Here is a 14,665-nt window from a genome sequence, read left to right as displayed (position 1 = left end):
CAGGCCATGTACTGCTGGGTTGGTAGAGAGTCTGGGGTCAGTCGTCAATCCACGCCCCCTCTCCCTCCCAGGACTGAGCCTTTGAGGGTGGTGGGGCTCCGGTGGGGGTACAAGCTGCTCAGGGGGAGCTCATGTGGGGGGTGAAGTTTAAGTAAACTATCTGCTCTGCGACTCTGCCTGTAATAGAGAACAAGAGGCCTAGAGAGCGCGTGCTCCCCATGAACTCCCCCAATGCCACAAGATAAAGTTAGCAAGCATTTGCAATGCACTGGGTCTCGCATATTTCAAACAAGTTAATTGTCATCTTTTCACAACAGCGCCCACGAGCAAAAAACAAAAGAAAACATGGGAAGAAACTGAGAAAAGACGATTTGGCAAAATAAAATAAAGTTAGCTTTCAAAAATAAAACTTTGCACTTTTGTTTGCCCTGTTGGGCACGTTTTTGACAGTCACAAGCCTTCTGTTTGCGGGGCACTGGAACTAAATTGTACCTGGATCACGTTGGGAGCAGCGTACGGCACTAATTAAGTTGTATCAATCAGTGTTTGTCCCTGCTCCACACCGAGGAAGGGAAATGATGCCAGACTTGCCTTGACGAATTAGGAGGCTGTAAAGAAGAGTGGGAGGCAAACCAACAAACGGTGAGCGACGGGCTGGCTCCAAGCCCTGTACTGAAGACAATAGAGTCTCGCAAGCCACACGCATGTGCTGACGCATGCCCTCGCAGGCGCGACCCTAACAAAAACGCACATCACAGAAAGCTGCTAAGAAGCAGACCAATAAAAATATATTTTATTGTAACAGTTGCACACCATATAAATAAAAAATTGTAACATTTCAGAGCACAGTACTGCGGACATAGAGTCACGACATAGACTCCCAACACGGTCTCATGACATGGTGTCCCTCGGCCACCCTGCCGCCTGGTGTATCTACAGAAGGACTGGCAGTAACTGGTAACAGGAGCATTTGACCCTGTCACAGGTGACCTGCCTTCTGGAGGATCGAAGCAGACGGACCCAGAAGGGCCAATACTGGCAGGTAGCGCCCAGAGGTGGTGAAGTCAGTCCAAGGCGCTATCCCTTGGGGAGTCTAGCTACCAAAGCCCTCCCAAGACCCAGTGCGGGCCCTCGAGGTGCAATGCTGCAAGTAGTCTAGCAGCCGGAGTCGGTTCCTTCTTAACTAGGCACTATACCTCGAAGGGATGGTCTAGTGTCAAGATCGGGTGCCTTGAGTCCTTGGCGCTATACCATATGCAGTCTAGCATGAGAGTGGCTGATGGAGTGCTGGACCCTATGTCAATCTAGCATCAGAGCTGGCTGCTAGGCACTGTATCATAGGGAGTATAATTATTACAGATCTCCCCTTGTCTTCCAAGCGACATTCCTCGTGTAGTCATTAAAGCTGCTGAACAGGCTCCCATGAGTAGAAGGCGCGATACCTTGAGTGGTCAGAGTAGCGCCCAGAGTTGGCTCTTTGAGAACTAGATGCTACACTCCAGTTGGATTTATACGTAAAGATGTCTTCTTGTGTTGTAGGCGCTATGCCTTGAGTGGTCAGAGTAGCTGGCAGAGCTGGTTGCTGTGGTGGAAGGCACTACACCACAGGCAGCCCGTCTTGGCGCCAGAGGGAGTGTTAGAGCATCACTCTCAGCTTGGGGCGGCTGCTCTTCAGCTCGGTGTTCAGCCCCTGGAGGACCTTCCTCCCCTCCGAACTCATCTTGGTGTTCCCAAAGAGCCTGCAAGGTAAGAGCAAGAGACAGTCAGTGCACAGCGCCTCCTGACGGGGTGAGGACATGTGTGCTCGTCTGCAGGTCAGAGCTGTGTCTGCCCATTGTAACAGCAGCAGGGCTGCAGGCTGCCTTGGAGTCTGTAGGATGGGGGTATGATGGGCTCGGGGGCAGAGGGGTGAGTGCAGTGTCAGCCGGGGGTCCCCAAGTCCTTCTGCATGATGGGCAGGGGGTGCTGGGTCACCTCCATACTGTTCTGTAGGATGGGTGGGTATGATGGGCTGGAGGGAGTGGGGGGAGTGCTGGGTCTGCGGAACCCATATCAGTCTGTAATATGGGTCGGGGGACTCCTGTGTCCGGGTGACCCCCAAACCCCTCTGTATTATGGACAGAGGGTGCTGAGTCACCTCCATATTTGTTTGTATGATGGGTTTGGTGGGGGGTCTGGGTCTGGAGGAGCCCTCTATGTCCATCTGTATGAGGGGGAGGGGGTGCTGGGTCCCGTCCATATCTGTTTGTATGATGGGCCGAGCGGTGAGGGCTGGGTCAGGGGGGGTCCCCATGTCTGTCTGCATGAGGGTTGGGTATTATGGGTGGGTGAGGGGTTCAGGGTGGGGCGGTATTATGCTAGCTGTGAATATTGCTGGGATGGTCGGTTGGTATGTTGGGGCTTAGCTTGGAGTTTGCGTCACACCAGGATGTTCTTTCTTCAGCAGGGCCTGGTGCAGTGCCTGGGGTGTCTAAGAGATCAGCAGGGGCACCAGTTGCCCATGAGACGTGGGGGAGCCCCCCCACCTCTCCGTGGTCAGACCTTGGGCAGGAGGGCAGCAGTGAATGGGCAGCCGGGTTGGGCACCATGCAGGTAGTGAGCGTATCAGGGGCAGCTTAGCTCTTTGAAGCCCCTCTACCCAGAGTCTAGGCACTGGGGATGCCGCCCCAGCCTCTGGGTTGAGGGCTTCAAGGCAAGCAGCTGCCTCTGTTCAGCAATGTAGGCCAGGACTAGGCTTTCATCAGTAGGTCCTTGGGGGGGGTCTTAGGTCTTGTTCTGCACAGGTGTGGGGGTGGGCACAGTCTGGTCTTTCTAAAGGGGTGCGGCTTAGGGATGCCCCAGGTGAATGAAGCAGGTTCCTTATATGTGAATTTATAAACATGACTGCACGCTGAAGGATGTGCTCCTGAGGAGCTTGCACACGTACACAACACATGACAGTGACCCCTCTGCTGTTCACCAGCACCGATGCTCCCTCCTTGTTTCCACCTCTCAGAGGGGACATTCACTTGTCCCTCTGCAGCTAGAAGCAACCAAGAACCCAGAGCCCTACATAACTGTAGTGAGCGTGGGACGAGTACAAGCAAACAGCATGGGCCAGATTTATTAAGGATTTGCATCGCCCTTGCACCATGCAAAAGGACACAACTCTGCACAAAACCTTAGTGAAATTTATCAAGCCACGCACCGTGCATGGCCCTGCATAGCTTGGTAAATCTGGAGTGAAACACTGCGTTGCGTTACTCTGCCCCAGGGAGGCGATCCATGGGTGGAGGTGGAGCATGGCTGTTCCCACACATCCACTCATGGATTTTAGTGCATTCCCAGATTTACCATAAACCTAAGAATGTGCCAAAACCGCTACACCTCCCAAGGTGAGATTGACCAAGGAGAAATGCATTTATTTCTCCTCTTTTTTCCTCTTTCTATGTCTGCTGCATTCTGCAGCAAACGTAGAACGAGGAAAATGCCTCTCTGGATTAGTTTTGTGCAGGATGGTGTCCCCTTGTGGACAAAAACAACACTGCTTACAACACAGGTCCTCTTCCACCATGGTGCAAGAGTGCCTGTGTTAGCACTACGGAGCACATTGTGCACCAGCATTGAGAAAATGCAGGAATGACCAGAATGATATTAGATATGGCACATTCCTACCCTTTCCCTGTCACGCAGTGCAGCTCAGCACAGTAAGGCGACTTGCTGCGCTGCATGACGTTTTGGCACATGTGGCCCTAAGTGTTTGAGGGTATGGAAGATTGCATGCATTGAGCTTGTTGCAGGCAGTGCTTGCTCTATCATTTGTGAAATCAACAGCAAAACCAGCCCAGCAGACAAGGAGACAGGGACATACACAACCGCAAACCAGCCCAGCAGACCGGGAGATAGGCCCACAAACTGCCACAAACCAGCCCAGCAGACCAGGAGACAGGGACCCAAACAGCCACAAACCAGCCCAGCAGACCAAAAACAGGGACACACACAGCCACAAACCAGCCCAGCAGGCTAGGAACCAGGCCCACAAACACCCACAAACCAGCCCAGGAGACAGGCCCACAAACAGCCACAAACCAGCCCAGCAGACCAGGAGACAGGCCCACAAACAGCCACAAACCAGCCCAGCAGAACATAAGACAGGGACACAAACTGCAAAAATCAGCCCAGCAAACCATAAGGCAGGCCCACAAACAGCCACAAACCAGCCCAGCCGACCATAAGACAGGCCCACAAACAGCCAAATACCAGCCTACACGTTGACTTGTGAGGTGAGCTTGTTGGGCATTGTCTGATTGCACTATAGGCCTATCCAACCCTGCAGAAAGGTAGGGTGGAGAAGGAATGTAGCAGGCAGAGATACAGAGTAGACAATGCATGTGACGTGCAGAGATTCATTGTGGAGAAGTTGCATGGCATGCAGAGAGGCAGGGTGGAGATGTCATGTGGCAGGCAGAGAAGCCAGGTGGAGATGAAATGTAGCATGAAGAGAGGCAGGGTAAAAATGGCATGTGGCATGCAGAGAGGCAGAGTGGAGAAGATGTGTGGCATGCAGTTAGGCAGGGTGGAGATGGCATGTGGCATGCAGGGAAGCAGGGTGGAGATGGCATGTGGCATGCAGAGAGGTAGTGTGAGATGCAGGGTGGTGAAGGTATTTTAAATTGTGAATTCAGAGACCCCAAACTCCAAATCTCTATCTGCTCCCAAAGGCAAACTGCACTTAAGAAATTTAAAGGCAGCCACCATGTTAACCTATGAGAGAGATAGGCAACAGTGAAAACCGAATTTGGTAGTATTTCACTGTCAGGACATGTAAAACATATCAGTACATGTCCACCTTTAACATACACTGCACCAAGCCCATGGGGCTTCTTAGAGCCTACCTTAGGGGTGCCTTACTTGTATGAAAAGGGACGGTTTGGGCCTGGCAAGTGGGTGCATTTGCCGGGCTGAATTGGAAGTTAAGACTGCACACACAGACACTACAGTGGTAGGTCTGAGACATGTTTACAGGGCTACTCATATGGGGGACACAAGCAGTGCTGCTGGCCCGCTAGCAGCATTTCATTTACAGGCCCTGGGCACCTCTAGTGCACTTTCTAGTAAATCAAATATGCCAATCATGGAAAAGCCAATTACAGATACTGTTTACACAGAGAGTACTTGCACTTTAGCACTGGTCAGCAGTGGTAAAGTGCCCAGAGTACCAAAACCCGCAAAAACAAAGTCCGGCACACAGTAAAAAACAGAGGAAGCAGCAGCAATAAGACAGAGGAAGTCATGCCAAGGATGCCAGGTCTAACACAGGGTGATGAATGTGAGTAGCAGAAGAGATGTAAGGAAGAGAAGATGTGTAGCATGCAGAGAGGCAGGGAGGAGAAGGTATGTGACAAGCAGAGATGCAGGGTGGAGAGGATGCATGGCATGCAGAGAAGCAGGTTTGAGAAGGCACACCGCAGGGTGGTGAAGGTGTGTGGCATGCAGAGATGGAGGGTGGTGAAGGTGTGTGGCACGTAGAGATATTGGCTGGTGAAGGCATGTAGCATGCAGAGATGTAGGGTGGTGAAGGTGTATGGCATGCAGAGATGTAGGGTGGAGAAGGTGTGTGGCATGCAGTGAGGCAAAGTGGAGAATGCACACATCAGGGTGGAGAAGGTGTGTGGCATGCAGCGAGGCAGGGTGGAGAAGGCACACAGCAGGGTGGAGAAGATGTGTGGCATGCAGCGTGGCAGGGTGGAGAAGGTACACAGCAGGGCAGTGAAGGTGTGTAGCATGCAGGGAGGCAGGGAGGAGGAGGAATGTGGCAAGCAGAGATGCAGGGTGGAGACGATGCATGGCATGCAGAGAAGCAGGTTCAAGAAGCCCACCGCAGGGTGGAGAAGGTGTGTGGTATGCAGAGATACAGGGTGGTGAAGGTGTGTGGCATGCAGCCATGAATGGTGGTGAAGGTGTGTGGCATGCAGAGATGCAGGGTGGTGCAGGCATGTACCATGCAGAGATCCACGGTGGGGAAGGCACATTGCATGCAGAGATCCAGGGTGGTGAAGGCACACATCAGGGTGGAGAAGGCGTGTGGCATGCAGCGAGGCAGGGTGGAGAAGGCACACAGCATGGTGGAGAAGGTGTGTGGCATGCAGTGAGGAAGGGTGGAAAAGGCACACAGCAGGGTGAAGAAGGTGTGTAGCATGCAGAGTTCCAGGGTGGAGAAGGCACGTTGCATTCAGGGATCCAGGGTGCCGTAGGTGTGTTGGATGCAAATATGTAGGGTGGAGAAAGTGCGTGGCACGCAGAGATCCAGCCTGGAGAAGGTGTGTGGCATGCAGAGATCCAGGGTGGAGAAGGTGCGTTGCATGAAGGGATCCAGGGTGGCAAAGGTGTGCGGCATGCCGAGATCCAGGATGGTGAAGGTGTGTAGCATACAGAGATGCAAGGCAGTGAAGGTGTGGCATGCAGAGATGTAGGGCAGTGAAGATGTGTGCCCTGCAGAGATGTACAGTGGAGAAGGTGTGTTGCATGCAGAGATACAGGGTGGTGAAGGTGTGTGGCATGCAGAGATCCAGGGTGGCGAAGGTGTGTGGCATGCAGAGATCCAGGGTGGAAAAGGTGTTTGGCATGCAGATATATAGGGTGGAGAAGGTGTGTGGCATGCTGAGATCCAGGGTGGAGAAGGTGTGTGGCATGCAGATATCCATGGTGGAGAAGGCATGCTGCATGCAGAGATCCGGTGTGGAGAAGGTGTTTGGCATGCAGATATGTAGGGTGGAGAAGGTGTGTGGCATGCAGAGATCCAGTGTGGGGAAGGTGTGTGGCATGCAGAGATGCATTGTGGAGAAGGCACGCTGCATGTAGAGATCCAGGGTGGCGAAGGTGTGTGGCATGCAGAGATCCAGGGTGAAGAAGGTGTGTGGCATGCAGAGATCCAGGGTGGAGAAGGTGTGTGGCATGCAGATATGTAGGGTGGAGAAGGCATGTAGCTGGAAATGATAGGGACTTACAAGATGTCTCTCAGGCGATAGCAGCTTCGGATCATGTTGCTGAGATGTGGAACAGAGAAGTCACTGAAGGCGTTCCCGCACAGATCCAGGCGCCGCAGGGATAGGTTGGTACTGAGCGTTGAGCAGAAGACTTGGGTACCACTCTCAGTCAGATTGTTGTCTCTCAGTCTGAAAGGAAAGAGCTCATGTCTTTAAAACTTGCAGAAAGGATTTGAAACCCTGCAGCAACATCCTGCCCCGTGAAATAATCCAGAACGCTACCATTGTAAGTTAATTGTAAATGCATTCTTCACCTCCTTGTAAGTCATTCTCTTGTGAGCAGTCCAACCTTCTAAATTAGAAGGTGTTGCTTGGTTGAATTAATATATATGTACCAACATTGAAAAAGAGTGAATTTGAGACAAAAACCTTTGTAATTTCAGAACATATAAGATGATGTTTGGAGAAAAAAATGTACACCCTTATTAATGAAGTAGTTGCATTGCGTTTGCATCACACAATGCGGTGAAAGCGCAACACAACTATTAAATGCAATTTATCAAGCCACACTAGACCACCTTGTGTGGCCGTGAGTGCCTTGATAAATCTGGAGCAGCACAAATCATGTTACACTGCCCTAGGAAGGTTTTGCATGGGTGTTCCCATACAATACCCATGGATTTTCATTCATTCCTAGATTTACTATAAGTGGTAAACGTGGGAATGCACCAAAGCTGCTACGCCTCTCCAGGTGAGGCGTAATGAGGAGAAGTAACCTTGTTCTACAGCACATGGAAAGAGCAAAATGGTTCAGGGGATTGTTTTGGTGCAGGAGGGGGCCCTTTCCTGCACAAAAACAATCCTGCTTACAAAGCAGGCACCCTTGCACCATGGTGCAAGAGTGCCTATGTTGGCGCTAGATAGTATATTGTGCACCAGTGCTCAGAAAAGACAAGAATTTGCTGTATTATTGTTTCATACAGCAAATTCCTGCAATTTCCCTGCGGTACATCACATCTTTATTAATATGCCCCCAAGTTTCCAAAATATATTTGAAGTTAAAAATACGCAGCTTTGGGAAGACTTATATATCACTGTGATAGGTAAGTACAAATAGAGACGTGATACGCAATTATTCTTGGTTTATGAGTTTGCTCTTTATTTGTTTTCTCTAATTGTGGTCTCTTTCTTTCTCTTAAGTTTCCATCTTTGCTTCTTTCTATGTGGGTAGATGGTAGTCTTCTTTTCTTCTTTCCTGTTTTCTTATTGTCGTTTAGTTCCAGTTGTAGGTTGGTGCATCAGGATCCCAGATGGCCATTAACCGGGAGTGGGAGAGAAACAAGAATCCTTTTTTAGTGAAGGTACATTTCTTTTTTATTTTTTATCTAAGAGGTATTGGTCTTTCCTCTCTAGTTCGTGTCTATTCCCTGGTTTCCATTTTTATTTTACTCATCCCTCCTATGCTCTTCCCCCTGTGGGTCTGTTAGTATCCAGAAGGGACTACACTCTTTCTGATGTCCTTTTCCCTATCTCACCGTCTTTGATGTACTTTTTCCTTTTTTTAGGTTCTGCCTCTTAATTGTTAGTATTGTGCGTCTTTCCACCCAGTGCCTTTCTTTGATTTTTTTTTCAAGGATTATTGTGCCGAGGCTTTCTTTAAAAAAAAGCACTAAACAAGTGCCCCCCACTGTTAGTGTCCTTTAACCTTCACACCCGCCCCCCCAGTCCCTGCTCCGTACCTGGTGAGGCCACGTTCTTCCTGGAACGTGGCCGGCTTCTTCGCACCGTCTCTCCCCTGGCAGCCTTGAGATGTGCTCCGATGTGGTATTCCCTGCCGTCGGATGCCAAGGCTCTCTGTTGTACTCCTCTCGTCGATTGCCTTCCTCCTGCTCCCTCAGCTGTATGAAGTCCTCCTCTGCTCCTGCGTCGCCATCTCTGTTGTTGTCCGCGTCTCCTTCTGTCTCCACACCTCTTCTGTCTCCACACCTCCTCCATTGTCTGCGTCTCCTTCTGTCTCCACACCTCCTCCATTGTCTGCGTCTCCTTCTGTCTCCACACCTCCTCTGTCTCCACACCTCCTCCATTGTCTGCGTCTCCTTCTGTCTCCACACCTCCTCTGTCTCCACACCTCCTCCATTGTCTGCGTCTCCTTCTGTCTCCACACCTCCTCCATTGTCTGCGTCTCCTTCTGTCTCCACACCTCCTCTGTCTCCACACCTCCTCCATTGTCTGCGTCTCCTTCTGTCTCCACACCTCCTCCATTGTCTGCGTCTCCTTCTGTCTCCACACCTCCTCCATTGTCTGCGTCTCCTTCTGTCTCCACACCTCCTCTGTCTCCACACCTCCTCCATTGTCTGCGTCTCCTTCTGTCTCCACACCTCCTCTGTCTCCACACCTCCTCCATTGTCTGCGTCTCCTTCTGTCTCCACACCTCCTCTGTCTCCACACCTCCTCCATTGTCTGCGTCTCCTTCTGTCTCCACACCTCCTCCATTGTCTGCGTCTCCTTCTGTCTCCACACCTCCTCTGTCTCCACACCTCCTCCATTGTCTGCGTCTTCCCCCGTATTTGAGCCGCCTCTGTTGTCTGCGTCTTCCTCCGTTTTCACTCTACCTCCATTGTCTGCATCTTCCTTAATGTTTACGCCGCACATCTCCTTCGTGTCTTCCTGGAGTTTTGTTAATTAAATTGGCGCTGCCCCTTCCTCTCTAGGGTCAGCATGCTGAGAAGTGCCCCCTGGGTACTTCCTGTCCAACCCCAAGCTTTGCGCTCTATCATATTCACTCCCCCTTGAGAGTGGCTGTTGTAGCCACCCGTTGGATTGATATCTAGACAGAAAGTCCGCATTAGAAAGAAGGGACCCTGGGGAGTGTTGTACCTGAAATAAAAAAGGTTGCAATGATAAGAACCATCTGAGTACTCGGGAATTCGAATCCTTGTATTTAGATAGCCTATTTAGTGGGGCTTGGTCCGTAAGGAGAGTAAAAGATCTTCCTAAGAGACAGTATTGAAAAGATTCAATTGCCCATTTTATCGCAAGACATTCTTTTTCCACTGTGGGATAATGTTTTTCTCTGGGTTAGGAGTTTTCTGCTGATATATACAATTGTCTGTCGTCTCCTTCTTGGGATGGCACTGCTTCTAAGCCATGGTTGGTAGCATTGGTTTGTAGTTGGAAGGGTTTGTGAAAATTCGGGCAATGTAAGATGGGTTCGGTGGTTAGTAAGGACTTTAGGTGAAAGAACTGTTGCCACTCTAGTTCGGTCAACTGGACTATTTGATGTGGACATCTCCTCTCGAGCAGAGGCGTAAGAGGAGCGGCTATGTCAGTAAAGTGTGGAATAAACTGCCTATAATAATCTACCATACCCAGGAAGGCTCTGACATATTTTTTGGTCTTTGGGGCGGGTATTTGTGTGATGGCCTCTTCTTTCTCTATCTTTTGTTTGAGTGTATCATTTTCAATCACATAACCTAAATAATTGATTGTATTCTGAGCTATTTTGCATTTATTTGGGTTAGCTGTTAAGCCAGCCTGTTGAAGGGCTTTTATTATATCTGATAGGTGCTTTAAATGGTCCTTCCATGTCTTACTGTACATTACAATATCGTCTAGATATGCTGCCGCATAATCCTGATAGGGCCGCAACACAATATCAATCAATCTCTGTAAGGTGGCTGGAGCCCCATGTAGCCCAAAGTGTAATACTTTGTAACAGCCTTTGCAACCTGAGGGGGTTGCAAAGGCTGTTGTTCCTTGTCTGCTGCCTTTTAGGGAATCTGCCAAGAGACTTTTGTTAAATCCAAAGTGGTTAGGTATTTTGCATGTTCTAATCTTTCTAGAAGATCATCTATGTGTGGCATGGGATAGGTATTGAAGTGTGATAGGGCATTTAATTGTTGGAAGTCTATGCAGAAACGGATAGACCCATCAGGTTTGGGAACCAGTACTATAGGGGAACACCAGGGACTGGACGATGGTTCAATGACACCTGCTTTTATCATCTCCATGACTTCTTTCTCTACCACTTGCTCCCTAGCTCCTGGTATGCGGTAGGGTCTTTGTCAGGAAACTCTTTCTTCTAGGGTACGAATGCGATGCCTTATGAGGTGGGTCCTACTAAGTTTTGTAGAAAATACTCTATTGTGGTTCAGCACTATGGGGGTGATTCTAACCCTGGCGGTCGGTGTTAAAGCGGCGGCCAACCTGCCAACAGGCTGTCGGTAAAAAATATGGAATTCTGACCCTGGCGGGAACCGCCAACACAGACAGCCACTTTAACACTCCGCCCGCCACGGCGGTACAAACAAACAGCGCGGCGGTCACCGCCAACAGCCAGGCGGCAGACAATGTACCGCCCACCCTATCACAACTCACCAATCCGCCACCTTTTCCGGGGCGGGAGCACCGCCGATAAAAACACGGCGGAAACAGACTACGAACGGGAAAACGCTCACCACTACGCACTCCAGGAGGAAGGAGGACAGCATGGAACCCGAATTAAACATCCTACCTGCTCTCGTCTACCTTCTCATCTACCACGAGTACGAAGTCCGGCGCAGACGACAACGGTGAGTACTGCACCTACGACACACGGGAGGGGGGAGGACGAAAGGTTACGGGCACACACATATGCGACCCCCCCCCCCAACTATGTACACACCAATGCAGAGCAACAAGTCACAGTGACACCACCCAAACACCCCAGAAAAATGCTAGGACATAATCAAATTTGGAATAAATATTTATGTACCAAAAAGGTCCTGAAAAATATCGTACAACCATGAAAGATATTCACAAGAAAACAAATGACATACACATCAGTGTATAACTGAAGTAACAAGTCCTGCACATCCTACGAATTCATCATGTCCGTGGGCCAAAGTTTTGAGAAACAAGGGCAAAGCCCACACAGGAGACCTGAGTCCTTTGGAGAGAACACTGCAGGGGCATCAGATGTAAAAACTACAGGCACCTCAGGGGGAAGGGAAGGGGGGGGCACCACAGCCACATGAGTCCACGACGCCAGATCCACGAGGAGCCACCATGCCCACTGTACCATCCTGGGGAGTGCAAAGCCACAGTCTCTCAATGTCTCTACAGTGGGTGGGCTGCCCACTGGACCATCCTGGGGAGTGCAAAGCCACAGTCTCTCAATGTCTCTACAGTGGGTGGGCTGCCCACTGGACCATCCTGGGGAGTGCAAAGCCACAGTCCATCAGGTGGATGACAGTCTCCACTGGTCAAGGAGGAGGCATGGTGGGCACAGTGAACCATAAACAGTGATTGAGACGGCGGTGCCCAGCGGAGCGGTGCTTGAGAAGAAGGGCCCAGCGGAGCGGTGCTTGAGAGGAAGGGCCCAGCGGAGAGGTGGAGAGACAGCAGTGCCCGGCGGAGCGGTGCTTGAGAAGAAGGGCCCAGCGGAGAGGTGGAGAGACAGCGGTGCCCGGCGGAGCGGTGCTTGAGAAGAAGGGCCCAGCGGAGAGGTGGAGAGACAGCGGTGCCCAGCTGAGCGGTGCTTGAGAAGAAGGGCCCAGCGGAGAGGTGGAGAGACAGCGGTGCCCAGCGGAGCGGTGCTTGAGATGAAGGGCCCAGCGGAGCGGTGCTTGAGAAGAAGGGCCCAGCGGAGAGGTGGAGAGACAGCGGTGCCCAGCGGAGCGGTGCTTGAGATGAAGGGCCCAGCGGAGCGGTGCTTGAGAGGAAGGGCCCAGCGGAGAGGTGGAGAGACAGCGGTGCCCAGCGTAGCGGTGCTTGAGATGAAGGGCCCAGCGGAGCAGTGTTTGAGACGGCGGTGCCCAGCGTAGCTGTGCTTGAGAAGAAGGGCCCAGCGGAGAGGTGGAGAGACAGCGGTGCCCAGCGGAGCGGTGCTTGAGATGAAGGGCCCAGCGGAGCGGTGCTTGAGAAGAAGGGCCCAGCGGAGCGGTGCTTGAGACGGCGGGGCCCTGTCCAGCGGTGCTCTTCTGCACCACGGGCCCTGTTCAGCGGTGCCTATCTTCACGGCGGGCCCTGTTCAGCGGTGCTCTTCTGCACGGCGGGGCCCTGTTCAGCGGTGCCTATCTTCACGGCGGGCCCTGTTCAGCGGTGCCTATCTTCACGGCGGGCCCTGTTCAGCGGTGCTCTTCTGCACGGCGGGGCCCTGTTCAGCGGTGCTCTTCTCCACGGCGGGCCCTGTTCAGCGGTGCTCTTCTCCACGGCGGGCCCTGTTCAGCGGTGCTCTTCTCCACGGCGGGCCCTGTTCAGCGGTGCTCTTCTGCACTGCGGGCCCTGTTCAGCGGTGCCTATCTTCACGGCGGGCCCTGTTCAGCGGTGCCTATCTTCAAGGCGGGCCCTGTTCAGCGGTGCTCTTCTGCACGGCGGGGCCCTGTTCAGCGGTGCTCTTCTCCACGGCGGGCCCTGTTCAGCGGTGCTCTTCTCCACGGCGGGCCCTGTTCAGCGGTGCTCTTCTTCACCGCGGGCCCTGTTCAGCGGTGCCTTTCTCCACGGCGGGCCCTGTTCAGCGGTGCTCTTCTGCACCGCGGGCCCTGTTCAGCGGTGCTCTTCTCCACGGCGGGCCCTGTTCAGCGGTGCTCATCCAGCAGGTCAAGGGAGCCAGACCTGGCCTGGACTCCCTGCTCAGTCGCCCTCGGACCGTGACGTTTCTGGACCCTTCGGGGACGGACTCCTGGCCTCCTTAGTGTCCTCCTTCCCAGCTGGGATGTGGCATGTGGGGTCCACCTTCTCCGCGCTCCTGCTGCCCTTCCGCTCCTTTGATGGGGCTCTCGGGCCCTTGCCTCCCCTAGATGGTGTGGGTGGTGAAGTGGCCGCACATTGCTCCTTGGGGGCAGCCCTGTCGGTCCTCGCACGGCGGCCCTTGTTTTTGCGGGTCCTCTTGCCGGGGGGGGGCTGGACGTGTCCTTGCTGCTGATCGATGTGTCACTGCTGGCAAAGGGTGGGCTCCAGAACCCATGCACAACAGTGACACCCGAAGCTGGGCTGGTGGTGGCTGCGGTGCTCTTGGGACTCTTTGAAGATGGATGAAGGAGCTCATCGGGGGGAAAGAGGTCAAGGTTAGCCATGAAAAGTTTTTTAGGGCCAAGGTAAAGGGTAGGAGAAGTGGAGATGGAAGTGGAGGTAGAGGAGGTGGTTGTAGGAGAGTCAGGTGTGCTGTCATTGGGTGAAGGTGCTGGTGCTGTAGGCTGTCGTGAGGTGGATGGCTGTTGGGTGGGTGGCTGCCTGCGTTTGTGTGTCTTGGAAGAGGGGGTGACAGACACAGTGGGAGAGGACACAGGGGACGTGTAAATGGCAGTGGGGGTGGTGACTGCACGAGTGTGGACTGTACTGGAGGGTGAGGTGGTGATGGAAGCACTGGCTGATGTTGGGGTGCATGCAGGTGTGAGTGTAGACGTCACAGGGAGGGAGGAGGGAGACGAGGAGGAGGGGGACACAGGGGTGGCAGTGGCTGTTGGCATGTCTGCATCTGGGTGTTGCTTGGGTGAGTGTTTGTGGGATCTGTGGTGCTTGTGTTTGAATGAGCTGCTCTTGGGTGTTGAGGTGTGTGCAGGCTGGTCTGATGGTGTGGATGGGATAGGCTGAGGAACAGGAGACAGAGAAAGGCTGGAGTCAGTAAGAAGAGGGAGGCTGGAAACAGGGACAATGGCTGCCGTCAGTGCTGAGGCCAGAGCAGTGAACGCTCGTTGATGGGCAGCCTGACCCGAATGAAT

The 14,665-nt window shown here is 52.5% G+C and overlaps 1 protein-coding gene across 2 annotated transcripts in view; it reads right to left on the bottom strand.

The window, feature by feature from the left end:
* Positions 1–763: 763 nt before the first annotated feature.
* LOC138252733 (NACHT, LRR and PYD domains-containing protein 3-like) overlaps positions 764–14,665 on the bottom strand; it is a 451,062-nt gene continuing 437,160 nt past the window's right edge. For both annotated transcript variants that reach the window (XM_069205763.1, XM_069205764.1), the window contains 2 exons: positions 6,987–7,154; positions 764–1,739 (listed from right to left, as the gene is read on the bottom strand). In XM_069205763.1, coding sequence (XP_069061864.1) covers positions 1,637–1,739; positions 6,987–7,154 — 271 coding nt within the window. In that variant the 3' untranslated portion in view covers positions 764–1,636. The remainder of the gene's footprint in view (positions 1,740–6,986; positions 7,155–14,665) is intronic.

Source organism: Pleurodeles waltl, chromosome 1_2 (genome assembly GCF_031143425.1).
Source record: "Pleurodeles waltl isolate 20211129_DDA chromosome 1_2, aPleWal1.hap1.20221129, whole genome shotgun sequence".
NCBI classification, from domain to species: Eukaryota; Metazoa; Chordata; class Amphibia; order Caudata; family Salamandridae; genus Pleurodeles; species Pleurodeles waltl.
The sequence above is the reverse complement of the archived record's forward strand: the minus strand, read 5'-3'. Positions and strand labels throughout refer to the sequence as shown.